The 28,000-nt window shown below is 37.8% G+C and overlaps 1 protein-coding gene across 8 annotated transcripts; it reads left to right on the top strand.

Annotated features, from left to right (window-relative positions):
- Nucleotides 1-2: 2 nt before the first annotated feature.
- LOC108611659 (endoplasmic reticulum aminopeptidase 2) lies at nt 3-28,000 on the top strand. 8 transcript variants are annotated; one of them, XM_018004413.2, is made up of 13 exons: nt 3-345; nt 3,984-4,456; nt 15,992-16,132; nt 19,737-19,925; nt 19,994-20,076; nt 20,136-20,344; nt 20,883-21,063; nt 21,125-22,469; nt 23,019-23,161; nt 23,217-23,479; nt 23,537-23,666; nt 23,723-24,094; nt 24,167-28,000. In XM_018004413.2, the coding sequence occupies exons 2-13, from the start codon at nt 4,309-4,311 to the stop codon at nt 24,317-24,319; spliced, it is 3,357 nt and encodes a 1,118-aa protein (XP_017859902.1). In that variant the 5' UTR covers nt 3-345; nt 3,984-4,308; the 3' UTR covers nt 24,320-28,000. The 8 variants fall into 8 exon arrangements, with proteins under 8 accessions (XP_017859902.1, XP_017859911.1, XP_089318487.1 ...); XM_018004422.2 differs by having other exon boundaries at nt 19,785-19,925; XM_089462361.1 differs by lacking the exon at nt 3-345 and adding an exon at nt 3,723-3,921.

Consider the following 28,000-nt stretch of genomic DNA (forward strand, 5'->3'; position numbering starts at 1 on the left):
ACTCGACGCGAACAGAACGAGTTTATCCTTCGTGCTAAATAGTCGCATTTGGTTCGCGTTTCTGCATTAAATAATCAAATACAATTTAAAACAGTTGTCGAAAACTTTATTTATTTACCATAAGAACGCAAACCAATTCAAGTGTGTTTCCTGTCTTCTTTGCCGGTGTTTTGTTTGTGTTGCCCCGTGCTCGGTTTATTAAGAAATATCACCAAAACAAATACGCATATACTACAGCTTCCTTAGCATATACACATTTATACTATATACAATTTCCACGACTTGGCGCCCAAAATAGGATTCAATGCAAACAAAGGACTTTGTTGTGTCTGCAGATTGAATAAGGTGAGAAACACATTTGGAAACACATGTTATGCTTGTATATATGTACTTTTATGTACATATATCACACATGTATAAATATGTGTATATGTGCTCAGCAGTAGATTGTTTGTCAGCTGCCCGAAGGCAGTGACAAATGTGTTTATCATGTTGGCTTTGCAATGCGAGCACGTTAATTGACATGCCCCAGACTCAGAAATTCAACTGGTAACCACAGGAGCTGCATGTATACAAGCGCGAGTGTGTGTTTGTGTGAGTGTCCTTTAATAATTGATGGCAATTGCTGGCATTAATATTTAAGCATGTTAGGCATTCTGCATGCTCATAAACATGCATATCACACAGAATTTTAACCAACAATTGAGTACCTTTAGCTGGGGCTAAAAATAAAACGTGACACCTGCGAAAAAATGTTGCCCAGTGCGTGGTTAAAGCCTAGCGTAGAATTCAGCTCGAGGTCAGCTAGCTGACCAACCACCCAGTCACACAGCCACTCCACCACCCCATCGCCCAGTGCCCTCACCATGAACGGAGCTAATGGCATTGAGAGCACACGCAAAACGAGTTAAGGGATTCAATCCCGAATAGCACTCAGAGGACTACACTGATTGCCACCCATCGAATGGTCTCGATTGGCCTTCGATTTTCAGCAACAGCTACGGCCAAAAAAAAAAAAATATATATATATATATATGCATTTCCTCTCCAAATGGCCTTCAAATATATGTCTGTCTGCATGTGTGTGTGTGTATGTGTGTGTGTGGGTTAAATGCCTTTAAAGCTTTCCCAGCGCAGAGCTTTAATGGTACACCTGATGAGGCTAATTTGCTGGCAGTCGAGATACAGTTAAAACAGTAATTAAAAATGCACTAATGTGCATATATGTATATATTTGTATTGTATATTATTATGATATATGTATTACATACATATTTGCATATAGAGTTGGCTCTTTGAACTGAGTTGAACTCTTTCGCATCAAGGCACGCGAGAGCAATTTAATGTTTATTCTCATGGGTCACATTCGTAAACGTTTTACTGGCAGCAGAGCCTTCCATTTAAACACAAAATTAATGTATTCATATTTTATCGGCCGTATATCATTTTATGTGAGTAAATATTCTTGATTATTGTCGGTTTCCTGTTTGCCTCACTCAAGTCAACTTTAGTTTGTCGATAAATATAGTTACCAGAACACACCCAGCTTATGCCAGCTAAACAACCTTTTGATGCAGGGTATCTTCAATGCCATCAGCACGAGTTTTTGTGTTTCATTTTTCAGTTTTTCATCCTGTCGCGGCGGACCGGAAGTAAAATAACAAATGACACTTTGGGGCACAATTTGCGCACGTGTCGCATAGACCAAACACACATACACACACACACACACACTGCGCTGGCTATTTTCAGTTGCATTGTCTTTTGAGCCTAGGCCAACCTTCAAAGCGACAAACTTTTTTGTATGCAATGAACGCAACAAGCAAAAAGAAAGAGGAAAACAATAACAACGAGCACAACAAAAAAGTGAAAAAGCGAAAAAGCAAAACAAAACAAGCTGACGCCATTTTGCCATTAATTCTGGCCACTTTATGACCAGTCCAAAAACAAACTGAACACAAACCGTCTACACCTAGCAATTGGCAATAAAAAGGGGTATTCCGATTTTGTAGAACGTACTGTGAAACATGCCATAAAGATATGTATATGCGAGCAATTGAAGCTAGATGCGAGCTTATCAGGTATAATAAATGTTGACAGTTTTTGGCTATAAAGTAAAGTTTCTATACGAAATTCCAATCGAAAATTTGAAACTCAAAAACTCTGATATTTTATACGACTTGGCTCTTAACTAAGTTAAAATTTTTAAGCAGAGTTAAAGGTATTTATAAACTAACGATGAGCTAATATATGTTCAGCGTATATTATATTACAGACGAGTACTGATAATTCGAAATGGCTATGGGATCAGTTATTTTTTTGCTTACACAGAAACTCAAATTATCGAGAAGAAATTTTTTCAAAGGTATATTTAATATATAGATTTATCCCTAATCAAAAGCTAACTGAAAATGATAGATTCATATAGTTTCATATATGCGTATGAGTGTTGCTAAGCGATTCTCGTATGTTACTTTCGCTCTGATTACTGCGCAGAAACAACGTTCAATAAATCTATATAAATAGTTTCATAGATATGAGTTCTCACAGACAATTCTCTTCATAGTCATTTCCTCTGATTCCTGCCAATGAATCTATATATTGTAGTTTCATAGATATGAGTCTTTCCAGACAGTTTTCTTCTTCTGCATGTCATTTCCTTTGTTTCCTCATTTCATTCGAAACTCCTAAGAGAGTGAGGGAGAGAGAGAGAGAGAGAGAGAGTGATTGCTAGGCAAGTGTATTTGCGCTTCGTGTTATGTTTCTCTGTTGGCTTCCGTTGTGCTGTTTGCAGAATTCATTTGGACTGTGTGGCCTTTTGTGTTTTTGGCTTTTTCTTAGAGAGGTGGGATTCATTAGAGACTCTCAACTAGATACAGTAGTACCACACTACACTTAAAGAGAATGAGCTAGAGGGAGTAGGCAACTAGATTATACCCTGTCACTCAGACTATTCAAGTCTTTGGATTAACTGTAATTGAGAGTGTAAAGATTTCTGTAATCTGAGCTGTAGAGTTTAATATCCAGTCTAACAGATTCCAAGGCAATCTAAAAGGTTATTTATGATTAGATCTTCTTACTTTCGAGGGACATCTAAGTTAATAGCTCGCTGTTGTATATACAAAAATCTTTTTACTTACACATACAAACAGACATACGTATAGAGAGACATATAGATAGACGTCTACGTCTACTGATTTCTCAGGAATAACTACATATATACAGACATGCGGACAAACAGGCAAACATGCATACAGACATACATATATACAGACATATTTTCAAGAAATAGAATCCAAATTTGCTGACTATTTCTTGATCCTGATGAGCTTATTTTTTAAGTGTTTAAATGAAGCTCACCCACCCTTCTCTCTCACAGTGTCGAGATACTTAATCCATAGAGTATTCAATATTTATATTATATTTTAATATAGATAGCTACTGTCTGCCACATTTGACTGGAGAATCCAGACTGAAGCCTCTTGACCTATGGTCTGTGGAATTTATTATACATACGTCTGATTCGCCATACCTAAGTCATTTTAAAGCGTACATAATTTTATCCGGTTCTATTTTACATAAATTATTTATCAGATTTATTTATACTTTATTTATTTATTATTTGATTATATTTAGAATATTTATGAATATATATAAGTAACCTTAGCTTTTATAAATTTGATCATAAAATTTATTATAGAGCTCATTATTCAAAAGACAACTGCTAGACTATAGTTTAATAAAACATTGTGAGAAAGAACTGTGTAAAGCGATGAATAAATAGAAATAAATGTTATATATGAGGGTGCATTAACTTGTGTGGCTTAAGTCTATGTCTGGGATGAAGATGAGATGATAGTACAAATTACGTAATTGTGCATCATTTAGGTAATGGAAGCACACGGTCTGGCACATATACAAGTTAAGTTCTCATCTTACACTAAACATTTTCAATAATCTTTTGCCTCATCTCTATTTTGCAGTTTCTACAATTAAGAACTATACATATTTATTGTCTCTCATCAACTGTAACTGGACCAATTTTGAAAACAAATAAACAAAAACCACGAAAACAATCTCGAACTCTACTCACCGACTTTATTAACTTATACCCAAGTACTTTAGAAGGTCATTCTATTGAATAAACATATCGCCGAAGGACGCACACAAGGCTGAGATTTGAGAATTGCGAGAGAGAGAGAGAGAGCGAGACAGAGAGAGAGTTGAGAAATTTCCCCCCACCCATCTGAGCAGAGAAATCCATTCACGACGGCGCCGCTCAAACCACAGGCCTACAAATTTGGACAGATGTTATGTTGTGGCTTCTGCTGTGGCAACATGTCGAAACGGGACTACAAAGTGGCCACCACAGATGGCATCGAGCTGGAGCCGTTGGGCGGCGAAAAGCCCGATAAGGAGAAGGACAAGGAGAAGCAAACGAATGGCGTTACCTTTGGTAAGTAACCAGCCTCACCCTCTCACCTCTGCCCATCTCCCCATCTTCCCCTGCCCCAGTCCAGCCCAATTTGTTTGCATTGCTGTTGCACTGTGTGAAGGCATCTTAACATGATCAAAGCAAAGCCCGCAGCAAAGTGCATAATTGCACTTATGCATAATTTGAGCACAGTCGGCTGCCAATTGCGAACAGGTGCCACGCCTAGTGGCCCTGCCCTTCTGCTGTCTTCTCTCTCCCTCTCTCTCTCTCTGTCTCTTACACCCTCACACACGCTGTGGCATCCATCAGGTTGTTTTCTTAATTACGCCAAATGCAAAACAAAAGCATTAAAAAAAGAATATTGTGCGCAAGACAAAATGTCGGCCCAGCCCTGTCCTGTTCTGCCCTGCCCTGCCCTGCCCTGCCTTTTGGCTGCCTTGTCTGAGTAGTGGCGTTAATTTTGTATCCTGCAGGAAACCGTTTTTCATATGCTCATACGCCCTGTCGGCCAGGCCGAGCCAAGCCAAGCCAAGCCCAGCCGCAAGTAAATATAATGAATACCAGCTGCCTTCGTCTGTCAAGTCAGCGATTCTCTTTGGTTCTTGGCGAAGCATTTTAAATATGCAACTCAAGATGTTCAAAGCAAATATATAAACTGTATATTAAGCCTAAATTAATATAAGTTAATACTATGTGCTGACTAGTTGCCCGATATAGTATAGTTGTATATGAAGTATACCATCTTAGAGAATATGCAAGGATTTTCAATATATGTACATACTGTAATTAGACGGCTATCGATCAGAACGTGAGATACTAATAGCAAAACATATCCATGATATGAAAAATTCAGGTTTGACTAAAAATGACGTAGACTATAATCGATTGGGAGTCCATTTCACCCTGTAATCAGTGTGACTTCTTAAGGAATAGAACTCTATCCACTTCAAGTTATTTCATCATCTATAAGCACTCAAATAATAAATCAAAAGGCCTGTTTAATGTCCATTTGCATATTCTTATGCAGTAGACTCCACACGAGCTTATTTTAGCAAACTTTCTGGTATTACAAGGGTCAATATAGCATTCTGTACTGTATATCTTATAATCTGCATAGACATACTTATATCTTCAGCTTAATAGTCGAAAATTGACGGACTATCCTCATCTATAGTTGTCTTCTCAGCTATACATCAGAACCTAAAATGTTGTTAAATTCATTCATAAACGACGCTGCAGAGTATTCAAGTCTCGCTCCTGCTATCTCTACCATTTTTTGTGTTCTTTTTACATTTTTATTATAGACCACAATTGTCTCATATTTCATTTTTTTTGTATTTTGCTTTGCTTGCGGCAACTTGGCGGCATTTGTGCAGCATGCTGCATGATGCTCTCAAAGATGGCACCGCATCAGCCAGCCAAGACACCCAACGTGGCACCGCCCGCCCAACAAGGGGCATTCAGACGGACATTTGCAGCCGGGCACGTCGCCTGCAGTTCAGCTCAGATTTCCGACATTTTGAATTCGCAGTTTTTGTTTCATTTTCTTTTAGCCATTTTGAAATACGAACTTGTGTTTATTTATGTAGCTGTCTAACTGTGTCGGTGTGTATGTGTGTATGAGTGAGTATATGAGTATGAGTGTGTCTGCGTGGGTGTAAATGATGATATTAGAAAATGTACCCCGAGGAATATTAAATCCGGATTATGTAGCACATAAACTTTAAACTGAAATGAAATGCGATAATTCTGCTGAGTATTCCGTAATCTTTCTACTGGCTTTCAAATATGAGCTAAGTTTGTTTACTTAAAAGTACGGCAAGTGCCTTGAAAGAGCCAAATGAGGTTAGGTTTAAATGAGTTTGCAGATATACATGTGTATATATATGTATATTTGTATGGCATGGGTTGACTAACTAAGACTGATATTTTCTCCGATATGTGTGACTCAACTTTAGTATAATTGAAGAGTTAACTTAGCTTAGATTAGTTTAGCCTAAGATCATACTAACGTTAGTTAAGATTGTACATTCGGATGCCAAATACAATGAGAGAAATTTAGAAAGCATAAGGACAAAGAGATATATAGTGCCTAAATAGTATTCAAGATATGAGAGAACAACTATTAGGAGCTCCACAGTTAAAATACTCCCAAAACTCATCTGAAATCCTCAAATGTAGCTCAGATTTTCCAGCTAAATATATACTAAACCAGCTGCCATAGTAAATATATTCATATTCCCATTCGTATTCGTGTGCAACCTGCAACATGTATATTTAATGATATGCGTGACAATTTGTGGCTAGCTTGGAATATACGTTAAACGCTTAATAATTTATGGGGCTCAGATGAAATCCGGGCGAACAGCTGCCTGGGCGCATGTTAGATAAGAGCCCGTGAGCCCAATTTGGTGTTATCTGTTGAACGAATCGTTGACTCTTGTGCACGTCAAGGCAACGCCTAAAGTGGGGCACGAAAGAAAATTGTCTTTTGCCTTTGGTGGTGCAACAATCAGTGTCACGGGAGCAGGATGCATGTGTTGCAATTAAGGATGCATAAAATGGAGTAAGCACCACTCGAATGACTCGAGCTAGAGGCAGCAGCAGCAGCAGGAGGAGGAGGAGGAAGAGCAGCAGGAGCTGCAGGAGCAGCAGCAGCATCACTGTTTACCTTTCAAGTAAGACATGGCTTGTGGCATGCAACAGACGAGAGCAGCAGCTGAGCTGTGGCCTATAGCAGCTGAAGTAACAGTAGGAGGAAGAAGGAGGGAGAGCTAGAGAGAGAGGGCGAGTGTGTGTGCTTGTGGCAGCTGTCGATGGTTGTCGCGCCTGTTGCCAACGTTGATAATTGCAGGATGCGTTGATGTTGATTGCATTCTGAATGGGCTCACACACACACAGTCAAACACACAGTCACACACACCTACACACACTTGAAGCAACTTGACTTAAATAAAAAATTCCTGCGCATCCCGGGCAAAAAAAAAACAGGAGAAGAAATAAAAACTGGAAAATGGGGCTAACAGAAACAATGCTCTCTGTATGTGTGTGTGTGTATATGGGTGTGAGTGAAAGTAAAGACGTATAGAAATGGATGAAATGTGTTTTTGGGTCAGGCCACTTGAAGCATTGCGAGCAGGAAGTCAAAGCAAGGCGATGCGCCACAAATGCAACCAAATTGTTGCAGTAAATATTGTTTGCCAAATGGCACACACAAATACACAAACACACCAACACAGACACACACATACCAACCCACAATGCAATGCAGCCACAATGCGCACAGCTTGAGCTTGAGCGGCCCCCTAAGGCGGCCTACGTAATTAGGGGAAATGGAAAATGTGGCAAATGCAACGCGCAAAAGCCAACTTTGTCTGTCCGCTCTGTCTTTCTGTCCGTCTGTCTGTCCATCTGTGCATCTGTCCGTCTGTCTGTGCGTCAGTCAGGAAATAACAATGACTACAGCTACCGTAGCCCACTTTTCGCAGCACTTGAAAACCTTTGCTGGCTGGCATTCGTTCTGCTCTTCTATTTTGTTTTTGTTTTTTTTTTTGTTTTTTTTTTATTTGCATTTGCAATTTCTGCACAATTAGTTTTCCATTTGTGTTTGCGGTCTTGTTGCATGCTACGCACTGAGGACCGTTCTCGGTTGCATCTTGGAGAGGTGCTTCAGCACAAACTGCCAATTAATTAATTCATTGAGCATTTCGCAAATTGAGCAGAGAAACTCTCTCACACACACACATGAACACATACTCGTATACACGCACACATAAATGCTCTTAAAAAAAAAAAAACAAGTAAATTGAAAATATGAAATGAAGTAAAGCATTTCGTAGTCATGCGGAAAATATTCGGAAAAGCGATTGCTCTCTCATGCACAGCTGGAAATTATTATTAGATTTACTTTTGTTGCCAGAAAGCTCTTTGGTAAATTAATATCCTCGAAGCTATTACTCTCATATTAAAATTAATCGATATTCTGTTCAATTAACGGAGAATCTGAAGGTCAGGCGGAATGTATGAATGAAGTACATATAATATCATGTTACAGTTATGCATATTATGCACATATTTTATTAATCTTTTGAATCAGCAATACAATCTTTAAAAATTTAACGATGTAAAGCTGTCCGTATGTCTGTTTACAGCTTTAGATATCGAGGGCGACCAGAGCTACAGAGCTGAAACTTCAATCACACATAGCTACCTAAATTCCGAAGCATGTGTAAATTACTTTTTCAATAAATCCATTAATTTACACTATAACAAAAAAAAACGCTTTTGAACATTTAAAAAAAAATATATATATTTTTGGAGTTTGAGAACAATCTTTTTTGATATTCTAAATAATATTAAAATTTGAAATCAAGTCTTTCGTAATCTTTCGACATCACTTTTGATATATTTATATTTAAAGTATGCTAACTCATGGATATATTACTTCAAAATCTAACCTACTGAGCCTAATATTTATTTCAATTTGTTGCACCTATAGCAATTGTAACTATTTGAATGCCATGTACCAATACTGAAGATCATTTAATCTTAACTGCATTTCTTCAGGTTATTCAGTCCTCACAATTTGCTTTCTACTATCTATGTATTTATTGCTCTATTAGTCTAATCTGTAATAAAGCTTAATGTAAGCTTAAGTTCATAACATTTGCCAGCCATCCGCATATTATTTCAAGCAGTTTTTCAAATGATTCAAGAATGATTAGCTGACTTTTAGTCAATTTATATTTCTTTTGTTGTTTTGCTATCGTTTAGCTAAAAGTCATGAAGAGATTAACAAGCACTTAATCGAGCAATTAAGAGTTTCAAGACTCAGAGCCGAGCACCAGCTCAACCCTTAGTAGCAAAGTTCTCAAGTTTTTACTTTGTGTGTGTGTTTGTATGTGTGTGTGGGTGTATATAAACGCCTGTGGGGCCACATGACGCAGTAACAGCCATCGCAGCAGCTTAAATTTATTGATTGTTTCATAAACAGCGATTATTTAACCACCACATTTCGATTTGGCACCACGGGATGGAGGAGGGAGAAGGGGAGCAGAGCCCACTCTCTATTACAGACACTTGTGGCCGCTGTACAGCGTTGAGCGCCAAAAGCCCTTGAAATGGGAAGCCCCCACACACACACTTACACACACACAGGCACACACTCGCATACAATCACACGCTCACATGGCATTCATCTGTGCGCTCTTCACAACTTGTGGGCTGTAAATTTGCATGCGACAGCAAATACTTAATACTGGACACGCTGTACTATGGGCAGTATTCTGTAATTCTTGGCGTAAATTGAGATTAACAGAGAAATCGATTTGCATCAGTTAAAGACCTGCAAAATGGGCTTCAATTGATGATGCGTTAAAGAGAAAAATATGGAATATTATAGTAGAGTTTAAATACACTTTCTAAGCTAAAAGCACTAGTTTCGGTACAGTTTCAGAGAAGTATGTGATAGGCCTTGTCAAGGGTTTTCCACCAATGCCAATACAAGGCATTATAGTTTACAAAGGTTTTATCTTTTGTTATATTTGACAAAGATGAGATATTGCTCTTAGAATAGTATTTTATCATAAAATATATCATATCATCATATAACTGAGAATATGTTAAAAATTTTTGAATACAGATTAATAGTTTTTATTATAACATCATCTATGTATATAGCTTGTATTTATCTGTTATCTTAACATCATCTATATATCCATATATGTCAATCACTCTGCTACATAACATTGTAATCGTCAATCGATTTTTTCCGTTCAAAATGGCCCACTGTACGCTCTTGGTGACATCCGCAGAATTGCGTTAAATAACCCTCAGAACGATGTGTGGCAAATGCTTGCTGACGATTACAATTGAAAAGAAAAAGCCTAGGAATTGGATGGAATTGAAATGCACGCAGTAACGACTTTCCACAGTCGATGGCTAAAAATTGCCTCGTTGGCAGTTTCAGCTCCACGCTGTGTGTGCGGCATGTGACTGGGCGGTAGGGACTAAAAGACAATTTGCTAATGAACACCCTGTGTTGCCATTTGCATTTCCGTCTTTAAATTCTATGGCTGCCTGGATGACAGAGCAACGGGGGGACGGGGGACAGGGCGCCAGGGCGACGTGACAAAGATTTCATTGAGTTAAACTTGACGTTCGAGTCGGGTCGCCCTCAAACTTCATGTCAAATAACTTTTCGTGACCTGGCGTTGCGCCCAAAATTAAAATATAATAAATAATAAAAACAAAAACCTTTTACTGTTTTCATCAATTGTAAAACTTTTTTACACTTTGTTTACGCTTAACTTTTTTGAGCTCACCGCAAAAGGTTGGCGTTAGATGCGACTTTGTTTGCGGCTCATCGTACAAATTAAATTAGAGCAGAACCCAAAAAAAAAAGAAGCGTTATGTGAATTAATTGAGTTGAAAATCTTTCAACTGCCATATGGAAGGTTTAATTTGCTGCCCAAATGCTACGAGTTTTGATTTGCTTAGATTAGAAAAATTTAATATTTTGTATGTTTTGATGGAAGCTGCAAATAAAGCAGAAAGTTCATAATACAATCCATGAACTTTTCTAAATCTTTGCTGAATTTGTTATTTTTTATATACTTTTGATCATCGTTAAGTGCGCGATTCTCAGCTCCCATCTAATTATTTCATAAACAATCTTCATTTACTCAAACAAATGTTTAAAAATAATTTTCAAAATATTTGGAGATCCACAATTGAATGCAAACAAAAACTCATTTAAGTTGACCAAAAAAAATTTTAGGTAAATTAAAGGTTTATTAAACTTTCTCTGAAAAAAAAAAAAAAAAAAAAAAAAACAAAATATATATACTCTTTATCAATTCAAAAAGAGTATATATATATATTTTTCCATTTCTACATATTCAAACTGTTATCAGCATAAAATATCTGTACAGCTTTTTTTGTCAAGTATCGAATCGTTATCGTGAATTTTTTACATTTCTTCTTTGATTCCATAAATAAATATTCATGGAAACTAAGCTTTAAAGAGATTTATCTCTTTTCTGTTGTCACAGCAATATAAAATGCAATATAAACTACAATAATAATTTTTATATGGACATTGTCAATTCCATTTCGAGGAAATATTTGTCAGTTGCTGGCCCATTAGGGGCGACTGAGGGCGAATGAGTGTGTTTTGCTTGTTAGCTGCGCCTCAAAGTAGGCAATAAAAAATGAAGGCAGCATCAATACGTGAGCTCGTAATTCTCGTGTCGTATATGGCCGCGATAACTGTAAGCAGAAGCCAACCCTTAATCAAGCAGCAACAAGAACTGTTTGCCGATTGAACCTTTGACTAAAAGTAAGATAAAGAAGCAGCAGTAACGACAGCAACAGCGACAACAACAACAACTAGACATAGTAACTGAATGCATATTGGGGAGAAACAACATACACAGACACACACCCACACTCACATATAGCAAAGATATGGCAGGGGAGCAGGGAGGCTGCTGGTGGGTGGTGCTTAAGGGTTGCAGCCTGCCTGCTTCTGATTCCGATCTGCCTGGCAACACCAAAACACTCCACTATTTATGTTGCTTGTTGGCTAACAGGGACCGGCGAAAAGGACCCACTAGAAATTTCATTTTCATTTCTGCAGGTGAGAGCCAAAAATGGCAAAACAGCGACAGTGAGAGCGACTGTGTGTGTGTGTGTGTGTGTGTGTGTGTGAGTGTGTGTGTGTACGTCAAAGAGAGTGAGAGTCGGAGCTTGCGAGAGCGCATGGACATGCGCTGCACAGCCGCGAGGGACGTGGAAGGGTGGGCGTAGACTGCCTGACCAGAGGGGTTGCTGCAAAAGTTCTTTTCGTTGCCGGAGACGCGACGGCGAGCCACAGCAGCATCCAGTTGGAAAATGTACGCGCAATCAAACGCATCAGAAAGCGCGTAGCAAACAAACGAAACGTTCGAAACGAAAGCTCGTGTTGACAAAAATCAAAAAAGAAACTCCTCAAACAGACACGCACGCACACGCACACACACTCACCTATAGAAACTTGCACGTACACACACACACACAAACAGTCACTCACACTTATACACAGATGAATCGCGTGCTGCCTTTACACATTGCCCCCCACCCATTGTGCGTGTCTATAACGAAAAGAGCATAAAAATTGCCAAAAAAAAAAAAAAAGAAAGTAAAAAAATAAAGAAGCAAAGCAAAGTAGAAAAGTTTGACAAAAGGCAATCGAAGAATCAAATCAATTTCTGTCGGCTTTTTGTTAATTAAAGCTAATTACTAATTAGTCCAAGTTCTGACGAGTTCGGTTCGCTAACGGAAATCTAACGGTACTCCAAATGAATTGAGTGAAAGCTAGAATGTTATAGTCAAATAAAGCAATAGAAAAACCAATTGAGCCAAATGAATAAATTCGTGTTGGCCTAATGAATGCCTCACTTGCATTGATTAAGTGTTGCTATTTTGACCTTTTGCCACCAGCCAAGTCCAGCGACAACAACAACCACAACTACAGCAAGCCAAAGCAAATATATACACACGCTCAAGCCATTATATAGCTCATGGACGTCCGCCTCAAATGTCCGAATTAATTTTTACTGCCAACAACAGAGAAATAGCCGCTGCCGCTGCCAGTGCCGCAGTTGCTGTCGTCTCTGCCGCTTGGTAGGGAAATGCACTCGCCAATTCAGTCAAGTGGCAAACAAAAACGGGACCAGCTGAAAAAAAAAAGAGAAAAAGCAAAAGCAAACGCGAAAAAAAAAAACGAATTGGACTGGAAAGCGCACTATTGACATATATACGCGCATTCAGAAAGCACTCAGAAACGCGCTCGTTTCTCGCTAAAGAAAAACGCCGCATTATCAAGCTAAGACAAAGCAGGAAATTCACTTATACTCTCCGACTCATACTCGCACAAACATAAAACACTCACACACACACTCACACCCAATTGACGCATGTGAGGAAATGCGCGCTGTTGAGCTTTGCATTTTGACATTTCATTTTCAAAACACAGATTCCAATGCGAGCACCACACAGTTAAGTGTTGCGCTCTCTTGCACTCTCTCACGCGTACTCTCTCAGCGTTCCAGCTGCGACGCTCTGGCACGCTCTTACTCTCTCTGTCGCTCTCACTCTCTCGGTCTCCCTCGCTCACACTCTTCACGTTCACTCGTGTGACGCGTGTGTCAAACTTTTGTTTCCAATGTGCGTTGCGAGCAACAACAAAATCATGATAATAAAAACATGCATGCAAATGTAAACAAATGCAGCAGGCGTCTAAGCAGCAATACAATTATTGTTATTGTCTTTGCATGGCTGTTAACCTTGTAATGCCATCAAATAGAACAGACATTGCAAGGCATTACAATGCACTGCAATCCTAGATAACTAGCGAGCAACCAAACCGGTTTCAATGCAGTGTTTACTGTCAGAATTAGCATCGAATACAATTTATGGTTTCCTTTATATTAGACAGTAGAATTAAAAAAAAAAAAAAAAACAAAAACAAAAAATCTCGCCATTAGAAGCTTATCAATATATAATTAAAATTTTAAACGGTTTTAAACGGTTAGCCCTCTAGACTTCTCGAATCTAATCAATTAAAAGAAATTTGATATCGCGAATTCGTACCATAAAGTTTATTGATTCTCTACAATCTTATCAGCTGATATATGCTTGCATTTCAAAATGAGTAATAAGTTTACTATAGATTTTCAATATCTCCATGTGATTCTCAAAGGAAATACCGGTATATTAGAAACTGCAATGAAATTGCCTCAAAATGAACCGTATCATATTTACTTTATTATTACCCAGGCCTAAACCGCATAAAATTCGCTAAGGATGCTCAACTTGAACTTCAAGTGCTGCTCAAAGGCAGACTATAGAGTCAAATACACTCGTACACACACACATACACCTATACATACACCCACATCCAGCATCAAAGATTTTTTGGGGGTTGCTTTTTGGGCGTTGAAAGCGCTTTTCACTAATTCAATGCGACATTGAAATTGTGAGCAACATCCAAAAAACTGCAGACGCAGACAACGTTACGAGCGTGGCTGCCGGCTCAGACGATGCGAATGACTAGACGGTATACTGTCCAGGGGGAGCGGCAGGGGTAGGGGTGAGCCGGCGAGACCGGAAGGGCGGCAACTTTTGGCGCCTGGCCCAAAAAGAAGTGAAGAAATATAGAAAAACACGCCGAACATGAAATATTCTTTTATGACTTTAGTTCTAATGGACTCTATATGCCATAGTCACTATATAATATCAAAGTTTATTCTAGACAGCATATGGAGCTAATAAAAGATTAAATTCAAAAGTAATTTTTCAATTCAACAACACTCAGTCCATTATTATAAATATAGTACAGTAATAGAAAATGCTTTGGAAATATGGAGTAGATCTACTTATCTGCGTTACGTTTTTCATAGCCATGCTAGCAGAGCCTTTTCACCCCAAAAAACTAAGTACTCCGGGTGGAGAACTCGTCTCAGATATTTTACTGTTCACCTTTCTCATATTTTTTTTGCTATTTGCTTTTTGAGGAGGTTCGCATAAATTACGATTATTTGTCCCTTAGATTATCAACTCGTTGCGCAGCTGAGAGTGTTTTCTCTCTTCGGCTCTGTCAAATTCGAATTTCGAATATTCAAAGTTGACTTCATAAACATGGCTAAAACATAAAATATGTATGAGGGAAACACATGACTTGGCTGGTTGAAGGCAAAACAAAATAAAAGGACAAGGCACATCATATTCTGATTTTTTTAAAATATATATATTTTTTTTAACCTAAGTGAAGAGGGCCTGTGTTAATATAGTTTGTATATATATATAACTGAAGAACGCGGCGTCTTAGCAACGCATTCAAGTTAACGTATTGGCCGGAAAGCAAAGAGATACCGGCCCCGTTAAGATTTCGGTCGTTGGCGGTGGTCGTAAAGGTTCGAAAATTTGGCGGCGCGAGCGCATCGAAATGACAAATGATCCGGACTTAGATGATTGTGCATTTCTATCAGGTAAATAGAACTTTTATAGAAGTGTTGTTACTTATTTATGTAAACAAAATGTCAATTGAATCTGATCAGTGTACTCGAATATATTCAAACGTTCGATGTTCAGTTGTTCAACAGTTCATTTAGTCAACCTATCGATTGACAGCTGAACAATTGGAATTGGAATGAACTATTGACGCAAAACACTAACTATGGTTAGTGCTCAAACGAATCGCAAATTGATCAAATGAATAAGTGAACAAAGTGTGTCCACATTGAACTTCTGAGCTACAATTTTAATGATAATAATGATAATGATAATGATTGAACTGACTCTCGCAGCTTTTCAGCCAATCAACCAACTTGTCCCTTGAAACAGTGGGCGCAATGCAAACATTTCGTCTGCAAATATTGACATAATTTAATATGACTACTGCACACACACACACACACCCACACACTGTCCCCTTATTTGCCCGCTCCCTGTCTCTCTCACTCTTATTAACAATCTCTCACTCTCTTTTACCTGTTTGTTAATTACATTTACCAGGTGGCGAATCGAGCGGCGGCCGCCAGACGCGCACCGGAGTCGCCGTCTGTTCGCAGCGTCGCGCCCTTCTCGTTGCCGGCATCGTCCTTGGATCCCTGCTGCTGACGGCCATTATCATTGCCTACGCCGGACCCCAAAATGGTAGGCTCCATTGTACATCTATATTTGCCTTTCGGTTGCATATCTTTGCTTTCTTTTGTTTCCTCTTCTTTTTTTTTCTTTGCTTTTTTATTTCATTACCACAACAAACAAGTGGAACAAAAGCTCTCGTTGTTCCCCCTTTTTCGCAGGATATGTTTGCAAACAGGGAAAACAGCTTTTCATATGTTTTATAATACGCATTGTATTATTTTTTCGCGAGTCCTAAAGGTACTTGCCTATATAGAAGAGAGATAATTTAAATGAGTTTTTACTGCAATAACTAAAAGCTGATTATGACTTGTTATGATCGTAATAATTGTTATTATATTATATATGTAAAGAGTGTTATAGTATTTCTAACAATCCTATTAAATCAAAAGTTGCTTTCGTAGTCTTGCTGTGAATTATTTGATAATTATTTCTATAAAATATCTTGCTACTTAAAAACAAGCTTTGAGTAACATGTTAGATTCCAGCTAATAATTGTGAGGCCGAAAATCAACTTCTTGTCCGACGAAAATTCAGTCTGTGAGCCTGATAATACGATTAACAAAAAATCTTTTATCTTTATACAAATATTAAAAAAAAAAAAAAAAGTTTCGCAAATTAAGCTTTTCAAAATTCCTAACAACCAGAAAGAACGTCTGAGATAGTAAAATCAGTATAGAATAATAACAAAAAAAAATAGTATTTGCAAACTTTTATAAAATATCAAATTTGCTTTTAGCAAATTTTTCTTTCATCTTTTAACTAAGATGGATTTTACAATGTTTTCAGTTTGCCTAAATATAAATTCAGACAGCTTTACCGTAGTTTACCGTAATAGAACCAGCCTTTATCGAGCCCGCTAATACCTTATTTAACTATCTACTTTATTGTAAGACCAGTAAATGCTATCCACTTTCCATTGAAACTGCTTCAACTCCAAACCTAATTTTAGCTCAACTAAGTAAAACTTTGCTTATTTTTAATGAAACATGTATTCCCATTAGGCAAAATATTTTCACACTGCGCTTTATTATTAGGCGAGCTAATCAGTTGCGACAAACAACATATTACTCTCCTTAGTATAACCATAGAATCGCATTAGGCTAATGAAGGATGCAACCAGAACAGAACCGAGCAGAGAGTAAAGCAGAGCAGCTGCATCAGCTCTTGCCACACGCTGCCCCTTGACATAGTCGCAGCATGTTGTATGTAATATGCTTACTAATAGTATTAACGCTAACCAAATACCATTATAAAATCTGACCCGGGCGAATGGCTCCTCACTCTGCGTGTGTGTGTGTTGGGGCAGGAGAGGAGTTCCATATTGATGCATCGAGTCCCCTTGCCGCATATTACGTTGCAAAATGTATGCAAAGTACAAATATAAACCTTGTGTTGCATACTTAATGGGGCTAAATGCATTGAAGGCTAATTGCATTACGGACCCAAGCCAGACATGCATGTGTGTCGGTGTGTGATGGTCGATGAGTGCTTGTGTATGTGTGTGTCTGTGACTTTACAAAGAGAAAGGGCTAGACAATGTAACCAGGTTTCACGCAAGCTCTATACAACACTTAATTAATTAAAGCAGAGTGGCAAAAAATAAATACTAAAAATGCCAACCTTTCTTTTGAGCAACTTAATAAAAATACCAAATATTTAATCAACTTTAAAATATCTGTACGTCTTCAATATATCCAAAATATATATCTATATATAAAATATATATATTTATAAATATGTATACATAATTTGTTTACCGTTTTCTTTTCATACTGTTGTTTCTTTGTATTCTTTGGTAAAAACAAAAAATAATATTTAAAAAAATACACACAAAATATTATTATATATTTATGAAAACTTCTCTTAAATGCTTGTTTGATTGGTAAAAATGTGAGTAACAAATTTTTCCAAAACCCACTTCTTCTACTTTACCGGTAATTAAAATAGTCCTAATATATCTTCATATATAGTATTCCCGATATATGTATATCTATCTGTCGGCATGTTGCTGTCATCCACTTGTTGTACCTACTATAATACCTTATCTATATGTTCCCTTTCCTAGTGCATTTGATTCATTAGAAATTGTTTTCAAATTTTCAATTCAATTCAAAACTCTTCTATATTCATCAAAAAATAAAGTCATGGAACCTTTACGAAGTTTACATTGTTTGCTCGTGAAATGTGTAGAATTTTTAAAGTATTTATAACTCTTACTGAATTTATTGTGTTAATTTTTATTATAAAATTTTTTAATATTTTTTCTCATCTTTTACCTATATTTAACAACTGTTGTTTGAAACATATCTATTAGATATTCTTTCGATTTATATGTATTAGATATTATTTCGATTTATAAACGTAGATATTAAATTTAAAGTTTTTTATATCATATGCATAAGACTTATAAGATTCATAAAATGATATACATTTAACGTAGAGAGTTTATCAGACAGAATTAGGATTGCAAATCACACAAAATGTGGACAAACCATTTTTGAAAACTTTTTTCTGTTTTTCAGAAAAAAAAAAAAACTAAAAAAACAACAATACTAAATTTTGAAAGAGAATATATTGTCTTTTCCCTGATTTTCTTAGATATATGCTCTAGTGAAGTTATGATATATCATAAATAAAAATGACAACAAAAGTTGTATCATATACAAATCATAGTAGGGTATATACATACATTAATATCTAACAAGTATAAAAACAAAAAAGAAGAAATGAAAAAAAAATGCAAAATAAAAAAATAACATTTTAAATATATATAATAACAATTAAATATGTAATATAATTCAAAGTCAGTTATAATAATAAAATAATATTATAAAAAAGATTCTGTACATTTTCAAATAATAAAATAAGTAACTTTAGTTATACAAAAAAAAATAAAATAAATAAAAATAGCTAAATAAAGAAAATAAAATGTAACAAATATATAAGAATATAATACTTGAAGCTCAATTAATGTTATAAAAATATTCATATTATCCAAAAATAAAATAACTAATTATGAGCTTTAATTACAAAAAAAAAAAACAAAAAAATTAAATTAATTATAGAAATACACAAAAATAATATTTAAAGCTCATTTAAATATGCATATCACACACAATTCAATAAATCATGTTTTCGCCGTCCTCAATGAATCTTGCTTATGCGTTGCTCTTTAATAACTTTTCGAATATTAATTTTATAACTCAAGTTTTTTCTCTCTAATATTATGTTTACCTAATCTTTGCCATTAGATATGCTAGCAAACCCATGTGAAACCAACTCATGAAATCCTCCGCTAGTGAATCGATTTGTATGCTAGCCTTTATTTTGTGTAATTTATTTACCATTTGGATTATTCTCTTGGTTTTATTATTTTCACCTCTTTCTTTCTCTCTGCTTAAACCTAGAGTTTCCACTTTTTTATTTAGTTTCAGTTTTGTTCTCTTTGTTAATCGTGTAATACGAAGTTGATTTACAACAAGCATCAATGTGCTTAGCCACAAATCCCAAAGCCATATAATATATATAAAACTCTCCCCCACCCCATTGTCACCCACCTGGCCACGTGAACCATTGTACCTGAACGTTATGTTTGTGTGTATGACCTTTGCAGACTGTTCCTGTGCGGCGAAAACGACGTCTGGCTATGAAACGGATGAAGAAAACAACACACAGCCATTCAATCCGATTGCAACGAACGGGGAGCCCTTCCCCTGGCTCGAAAAGATGCTGCCCACCAGCGTCCGACCCATGCGCTATGTGGTCACAATACATCCCAATCTCACGACGCTGGACGTGAAAGGTGAGAGAGTGAGAGCGACTTTTGCGATTCATTTGATTTTCATCTAATGCAATTATTTAATTTGCCAGGTCAAGTGACTATCGATCTATTCATCGAGAAGGATACCAACTTTATTGTCCTGCACATACAGGATCTGAATGTAACCGAGAAGGTGAGTTGCAGCTGCATCCAATTAGCAGAGTCTTAACTAATTGCATTTTGTGTGCCCAGGCGCTGGTTACGCCCGGACCCAAGGGGTATGCTCTGAAGATAGTCAAGGTGCTGGAATTTCCGCCACGTCAGCAATTCTACATTGAAGTCAAGGAGAAGCTCAAAAAGAAATCCAATTATACGCTCAACTTGCGCTGGTACTCCAAGCTGAATCCCGAGCCGGAGGGCTTCTATGTGGATCAATATGAGAGCTTCAATGGACGGGATCGGTAAGAGCTGAAAATTAATTAATTAAGGGCTGGCAAAGCTGAAATAGATGCAAATGAGGGATGAAAAGGCCTAATTGGAAGACAAGTAGAAACTCGAGGCTAACTTATATCTATAAGTATCCAGGGAACAAGGGGTAACTTATTGTTTTTAGTATAAATATACCAAATTCCAACACTTAAAATAGAAAAACTAACTTCTATCCATAAGTATACAAAGATCCCCGGAGGAGCATTTTTCCGAATTCCGAATATTGACTGGTTCTGGATAGATTTAAAAAAAAGAGTAACATAGGATATGTAAGGACAGTTCCTAGTTCCATTGTCGAATAGTCCAGATCGAGATGTTCATGCTCCATCGAGCGAATAGACCATACAGAAAAGCCCGCCTTGTAACTTCATCATAATTAAAAATATATTTCCTTGCGTCAGCCTATTTCCGATGCAGATTGTGCCTTAGGGTTGGCATCGCTTCGTTTTAGTTCAGCTTGCAGCCCTGATTTACTGTTAAGCCTTTTAGCTAATACAAAAGTCTTTACAGCCTGCTGGCAGCCACAGTCTTTAGACCGAATGGTGCACGACGCGCCTTTCCGTGCTTCGACGAGCCGCATGTACGTGCGCCCTTCCGTGTATCCGTTTTCCGTGATCGCTTCCACATAGGTCTATCCAATTCCATAGTGCATACGACAGAGGATGTGGGCTTCTACATGGGCACAGGCCTGGTAAGTGAGCTGCTGACTGAGTCTCAAATGACTCCACTATATATCCAAATCTCATTTCTAGTTGAGAGATGACTTCATTGAAACGCCTCCACTGCCGGCTGATGCTGTTGCCTGGGTGGTTAGCGACTTTCAGCGCGAGTCGCTGCAGCCCTCGGCCGCCTATATACCCACTACAGTGGCGCCACCTAGCGCTGGCGGCGGCAAGAAACCATCTCAGCTGAACAACTACACGCAACTGAAGAGCAAAAATCCGCCCGTACGCAACATTACTGCCTTGACTCACTCGCTGAATGTGAACTTGACGCCCTTCCACAATGTCAGCACCACGACGACCACATCACTGCCCGTTATTATCAATGGCAATGGGAAGCCCTCGAATCTGACCTCGTTGTCGCAGTCGACGGGCTCGTCCATCAAACGTGCTCCCTCGTATACGTTCTATGCGCCGAGAGACCTGCTGCCGCGCTCCTCCTTTATTCTGCACACGTCCCGAGATGTGCTGGAGTATCTGCAAACCTGGCTGGACATCAGCTATCCTCTGACCAAGGTGGACTTTGTTGCGTTGCCTTCGCTGGATCGCAATTTGATCTCCTCGTTGGGTCTGGTCACGTTGAAGACCGCATTTCTCACTGATCCCAATTCCATAACCACGGAGCAGTATCAGTTCAGTGCACTGCGCATTGCGGAGGCCATGGTGCGTCAGTTCTTCGGCGGCATCACCTCACGCAAGGTGCTCAAGGACGTCTGGCTGTGGGAGGGCCTCATTCAGTATCTGGGCATCCATGCGCTGGCTCCCCTGCAGGACAGCTGGCCGCTGCGCGAGATGTATCTGCTGAAGATGGCCACCACAGCGCTGGACATCGATGCCATTCAGGGCTGGGACAGCATCATGAACGGTACTCGCCACGACGGCAACAACGAAGAGTTCTTCGTCCAAAAGACGGCCGCCATTTTCTCTATGCTGCACACGGCCATTGGCGAGGATCGCTTTCGCGGCTGCCTGGGCACCTTCCTCAAGCTGAATCGCTTCAAGACCGCCGAGCCCACTGATCTCTGGACCATATGCACCAAGAAGGCCAACGGCTCGAAGAACATCAAGGATATGATGACGCTGTGGACACATCAGCCAGGCTTTCCGCTGCTCACCGTCACCAAAATGGGCAACAGCATATCCATATCGCAGCGACCGTTCAAGCCAGCCGACTTCTTGGCCATACACGATGAGTCCTACGATGGCAACAACTACAACCAGACGCTAGTGAATGCCACCGACATGCCCAGCACTGTGCCGCCCACCCATGCCAACAAGCACAAGACTGCGCCGCATCTCAAGTGGATTTTCCCAGTTACGTATATTACGGATATGAACAACGCCAGCGAAACGCTCTGGATGCAGAATGTTGATGGTGAGTAAAACGAATGGACGAAGCTTGGCTTAGGGTTTCTTAGGTTACGATGGGATTAGCTGAAAGATCTCTCGAGGGTTATGGTTACTGAATGGGATGAACTAAAGCCCACGTATTATATAATATCTATAAAATAGAAGTTCTGCTTGAAACTTATTTACGAGAGGTTAAGATCTGAGCAGTGAGATCTTAATAGTTGATAGAGAAAATATATTTTTTCATAGGGAAGAGGTAGTTAGACTATCCTTAATAATTAGTGTACTTCTCAAATATATATATTAAATGGAATTAGTCAAGCTATGATGGTTCAGTTTCTTTCCTGACTTTTCCTCAACTTAGCCTGAAGTCTTCTATAATATCATCCTTTTGCCTAACACCCTTTTGCCTCTATCTCAACTATATACTAAATGGCAGGCAATGGATAAAAAATGGCTGTATCTAAGGCTCAATAATTTCCCCTGACTCTTCCTTTATATCTTAACCCCTCCTCAGCTCAGTCTTAAGTCCACTCTAATAACTAACATTCCTACACCTTATCTCCAACTTCAGTTACTTTCAATGTGCCAGAGAATGTAAAATGGATCAAGGTGAATGCCATACAGAACGGTTACTATCGCGTGATCTACAATGATGAGAACTGGGCCAGTCTCATCGAAGAGCTGTCCAATAATCCCAAACGTTTCACCAGTGAGGTATGTCTGCAATGTAAATATCTGAGAAGTGTACTCAAAGCTGGCCTTTCTCTAGGATCGATTGGGTCTGCTGTCGGATGCATTTACGCTGTGCCACGCGAATCTCTTGCCCTGTGAGATTACAATGAATATGATCCAATATTTGCCCAGTGAGACGCACTACGGTCCAATGGCATTGGCTGTGCGACATCTGGAGAAATGGCGTCGCATACTCAAGTACTCCGAATGCTTCCTGATGCTCAGCGAGTTCATCAAAATGAAACTATCCACGGTAATGGAGAAGGTGGGCTGGGTGGATGAGGGCGATGTGGCCATCAGGTGAGATGACTCACTCTCCATTCAATAGGTGGCAGCTTTAATATTTTCATCTGCTAGGCTAATGCGTCCAGAGGTGCTGCTAGCGTCTGTGCTGTGGGAGGATATCGATAGCATAACCAAGGCCAAAAATATGTTGAATCAGTATTTGTACTACAACGGCTCGGCCATAGCGCCCAATCTGCGTGAGGTGAGTTGGTGGGAGATGACTTCAGGAATTGGCTGAATTAAGCTTCTCCCTTTCAGGTGGTCTACACGGGCTCTATTCTGTCCGGCGAGTATATCTATTGGCAGCATTGCTGGGAGCGCTTCATCACGCTGCAGCGCACCTCGGAGACGTTCGTGGAGCGAATGCAGTTGCTGCGCGCTTTGGGACGCACTAAGGATGCCTGGCTGCAGAATCGTTTGCTCTCACACGTCACCATGCTGCCCACCGAGGAGGTGGTGCAGGTGCTCAAGGCCATTGCCGGCACGCCCACAGGCGGTGCAATGGCTTGCCGCTTCCTGCAGGCCAAATGGTACGAGCTAGAGAAGCGTCTGGGACCGGGCACCATTAGCTTTGCCAAAGTGATATCGGCCATAACGCAATATGGCGCAACGAAATTCGATTACGATGAGGTAGGCCAAGATCCCGCATATATTGGGTATATACCCAATTGATCTATTTATTAATTTTTCTTGTATTTTCAGCTTAAGTCCTTGGTGCATCGTTTTGGCCGTGGGCAGGGCATGTCCGTGCTCAATATGACGCTCAGCAGCGTTGCCTCCAATGTGGAATGGGTGGCCAGATCTCAGACATCGCTCTACAAATGGGTGGAAAGTAATTTGCACTCGCATCGATAGAGCGCTACGCTGCTATAAACAAAGTATATATAAATAAATATATATAGATCTGTATGAATTTTAGTTGAATTATGTTCTCTGGAGCGAAACGAAACGAAACTCCATCTCTCTCTATCTCTCTATCTCAACTCATTTGTAATTATGTTCCTCGAATGACACAGACACAGATATACACACACACACAGATAAAGTAATCGAAGAATTCACGAATTATTTAAAGTAATTACTAAAGTAATATAATAATAATTACCATATCATTGCCATACACTTGCCATATACATATATTGACAGGGTCTTGAGATCTCTTCATTAGTTGTGTTTTTGCTTTGACTTCCTACTTACAAAATTTAGTTAACATAAAGAAAAGAAAAGCAAAAAGCAACTGTAAATTAGGAAAACCAACACACCAATCTCTTATACATATATAAATATATAAAAAATCGGAAATATGCATACTTGATGCCATTTTCTATTATCTACAACTGAACACAACAGATATATATGTATATCTATATATTGTATATGTATGTATATTTTACAAAAAAAGAAGAAAAAGAAAACAAAGGAACATAGCATATAAGACAAAGACGAAGTTGAAGATAAAACACAGATCAACATATTTTTTCAGCAAAATCTTAAAAGAAACACTTTAAAGAGTAAAAAAAAAAAAAATACAATCCATATATAAACGAAATTATGATAAAATGTGTATAGCATATTATATTATATTATATATTATTATACTATATATATATGTATATGTACGTAAGACTCATTTAACGGTATGCTGTATGTGTGTGCGTGTGTATGTGTAGTTGTATATGTGCGCATTGATCTAAGTATATACATATATCACAGAACTCTTCCCTTTCGTAAACTCCATATAGACATAATCCATGGATATATGTACATACATACATACAAACATACAGTAACTAACTATCTAATGAAAAACTCAAGCTGACACTTTTTATTTGTGCACAAACAAATTCAAGTTTTTGATTTTCTAGATATTTCATACGGTAGAGGCTCGCTTAAAAGAACAAATATTTTCATTATATTTTTCGCTTTTATCATAATAGTACATGTTTAGGAAAATTTAGACCCATTTTCGTATTAAATGAAATTTTGAAATGATCAATTATCGGCAAGCCACTTAGTAGAGCATTCACTGTACTTTGCTCGAACTCGTTTCTTTGGCTCTATCAATCAAAGGTCTTGCGAAAGTACAACCCAAGCAGCTGGGACACTATCGCACTCGACAGCCTAGAACATCTTGAATATATGTTATTTATATTACAATTCGGTTCGATTTATTTTGCCTCAAGAGCTTTTATTCAAAATAAAGTAGCACTGATAACCGCCGAGCACTTGGCGCTCGATTTATATATATATATATATGTATAGATTTATATATGTATATAAGTCTATATAAAGTTTATCAGCTTAAAGACAGCCACGTTTGACTCAAATCTGAATCTTATGAAGCCAATATTTTTTTTTTTTTAGTGATACTCGTTCATTAAGCAAAAGGAGTATAATAGTGTTGATATTTTAAATTTAAATTTTATAGAGAATACATATGTTTGTCTTCTTGTATGGACAAGGACATTACCTTATTTCTATTTGATATAGATATGTACATTGCGAGCTTGACAAATGGAGAAAGACTTTGTCACCTTAAACGGAAGCATACAATTCTGAAAAAAAATTTACAATCCAAGGCGGGAACCATGGCAAATCTGAAGTTATCATAAATCTTTTTGAATCACAATAATTACATAGAATTAGTCAGGTCGTCTGAAAATCGATAACAAATATATTTTAGAACGAGTATTGGGCAGTCGGTTGCACCCAACTGCACTATTCTTACTAATTTTTTTATTTTCTTGTTGCTCAACCTTCATATGTTTTTTTTTACTTTGATATGCTAATTCAGATTTGGGACTCGTTTGCTCGAGGCGTATTTAGATCTTCATATATTATTTTTGCTTGCATATTCGATTAACTGAACTGATCAGTCGGCTCAGTTAGTTATATTTATAAACATTTGAATGCATATAGATCCGTAAAGAATAAAAAGAAACATGATTATGAATATTAACGAAATACGATACAAAAACTGCAACAAACTCTAGAGTAGCTAACCAGACAAACAAGATTTTGGAGCGATTTTACTGTTTTCGAGAAATGTATAAGCCTACAAATAAACTAAACAGTATACCGATTACAAAACATACACTAAAAAACTAAAGAAGAAAGTCAAGATTTAGAAAGTTTTACAAAAATCATCTACAAAATACTTTAGCGAGTGGCATTTGAGGAACTTCCTATCGCTTGGAAGTGAGTTTTTCAATGGGTTCTCTGTAAATACTATATCTTTAATTTGTTATCTATCAGCTTTGTTTTTGTTTTTGTTTTTTTTTTTTTCATTTTGGATTCATTCATACCCTACATCTACTTGTATACTTGCGCATATCCGTCCACATATGAATTTAGTTCATCTATTGGATCAATCATGCTTAATTTAACAAAGAAAATTAAAAACTTTATAAAGAAAATTGTAACTCCTATCTGGAATTCTAGTTAATTTTATTAGACGAAATTTATTTGCGTGCATTCTTTAGCTTTAATCTAATATAAATTATTTTTGGTATCACCTTGAAACACCTTTTATAAGAAATTTGTGTAGACGAAAAAATGGGAAGCAGGCAGAGCAACTTTAAAGACGTAAATCTAATTATATGAAAATATATATATACAAATATATATATTTATGTATGTTAAGTCAAATGGGAATAAATATAAATAAAATGATAACTAAAAATATGTAACAAGGAAATAAATGTTTTTTCATCAAATTAAACATAGATTTCAGCCAAGGTAAGTGGAGCCCTTCAACATAATATTGCCAATCAAAATTATCTATAAATAACAGCCACTTTTTATACCCTGAATCCATTGAAAATGGGAAATCAGGGTATAATGGTTTTGTTGAAATGTATGTAACAGGCAGAAGGAGGCGTGGCAGACCCCACAAAGTATATATATTCTTGATCAGGGCGACGAGCTGAGTCGATTTGGCCCTGTCCGTCTGTCTGTCTGTCCGTCTGTCCGTCTGTCCGTCTGTCCGTCTGTCCGTCTGTCCGTCTGTCCGTATGTTTGAACGCGTCGATTTCCGAAGATATAAGAGCTAGAGACTTGAATTTTTTTTTAAAATGACCGTTTATACAGCGCGGACGTCGAGTTTGCTTTTAAAATTCGATAAATCATCCCGTTATATTTTTATCGAGTATAAACATTCAAGTTCAAATCAGATGCCACTATAGCTAATTGTGAATGATTTTTCTTTTTTTTAAATTTCTCAAATATTCAATATAATATGTAGATCATATGCTGAAAGTTTCATTAAATTCCGTTCAGTCAAAAATTAATAAAAAATAATCAAATATTTGGCCAATTAACAAACGCACGTGCAGCAGCTACAACAAAAACATTTGTTGAATCACATCAGCTGTTAGTTTCGTTTAATTTTGGTAGATGGCACAGCAACAGTGAATCTATTTGAGTTTTGCCAGCATTCCTAGAAGGAGTGGGGTGGCCTAGTGTGTTAGATGCATGACGCTCGATCGAGAAGTGCGCGGTTCGAATCCCGGTTGATGCAACTGATGTTAGTTTTTT

Source organism: Drosophila arizonae, chromosome 2 (assembly GCF_054131065.1).
Source record: "Drosophila arizonae isolate 15081-1271.41 chromosome 2, UAZ_ARI_1.0, whole genome shotgun sequence".
Taxonomy (NCBI): Eukaryota; Metazoa; Arthropoda; class Insecta; order Diptera; family Drosophilidae; genus Drosophila; species Drosophila arizonae.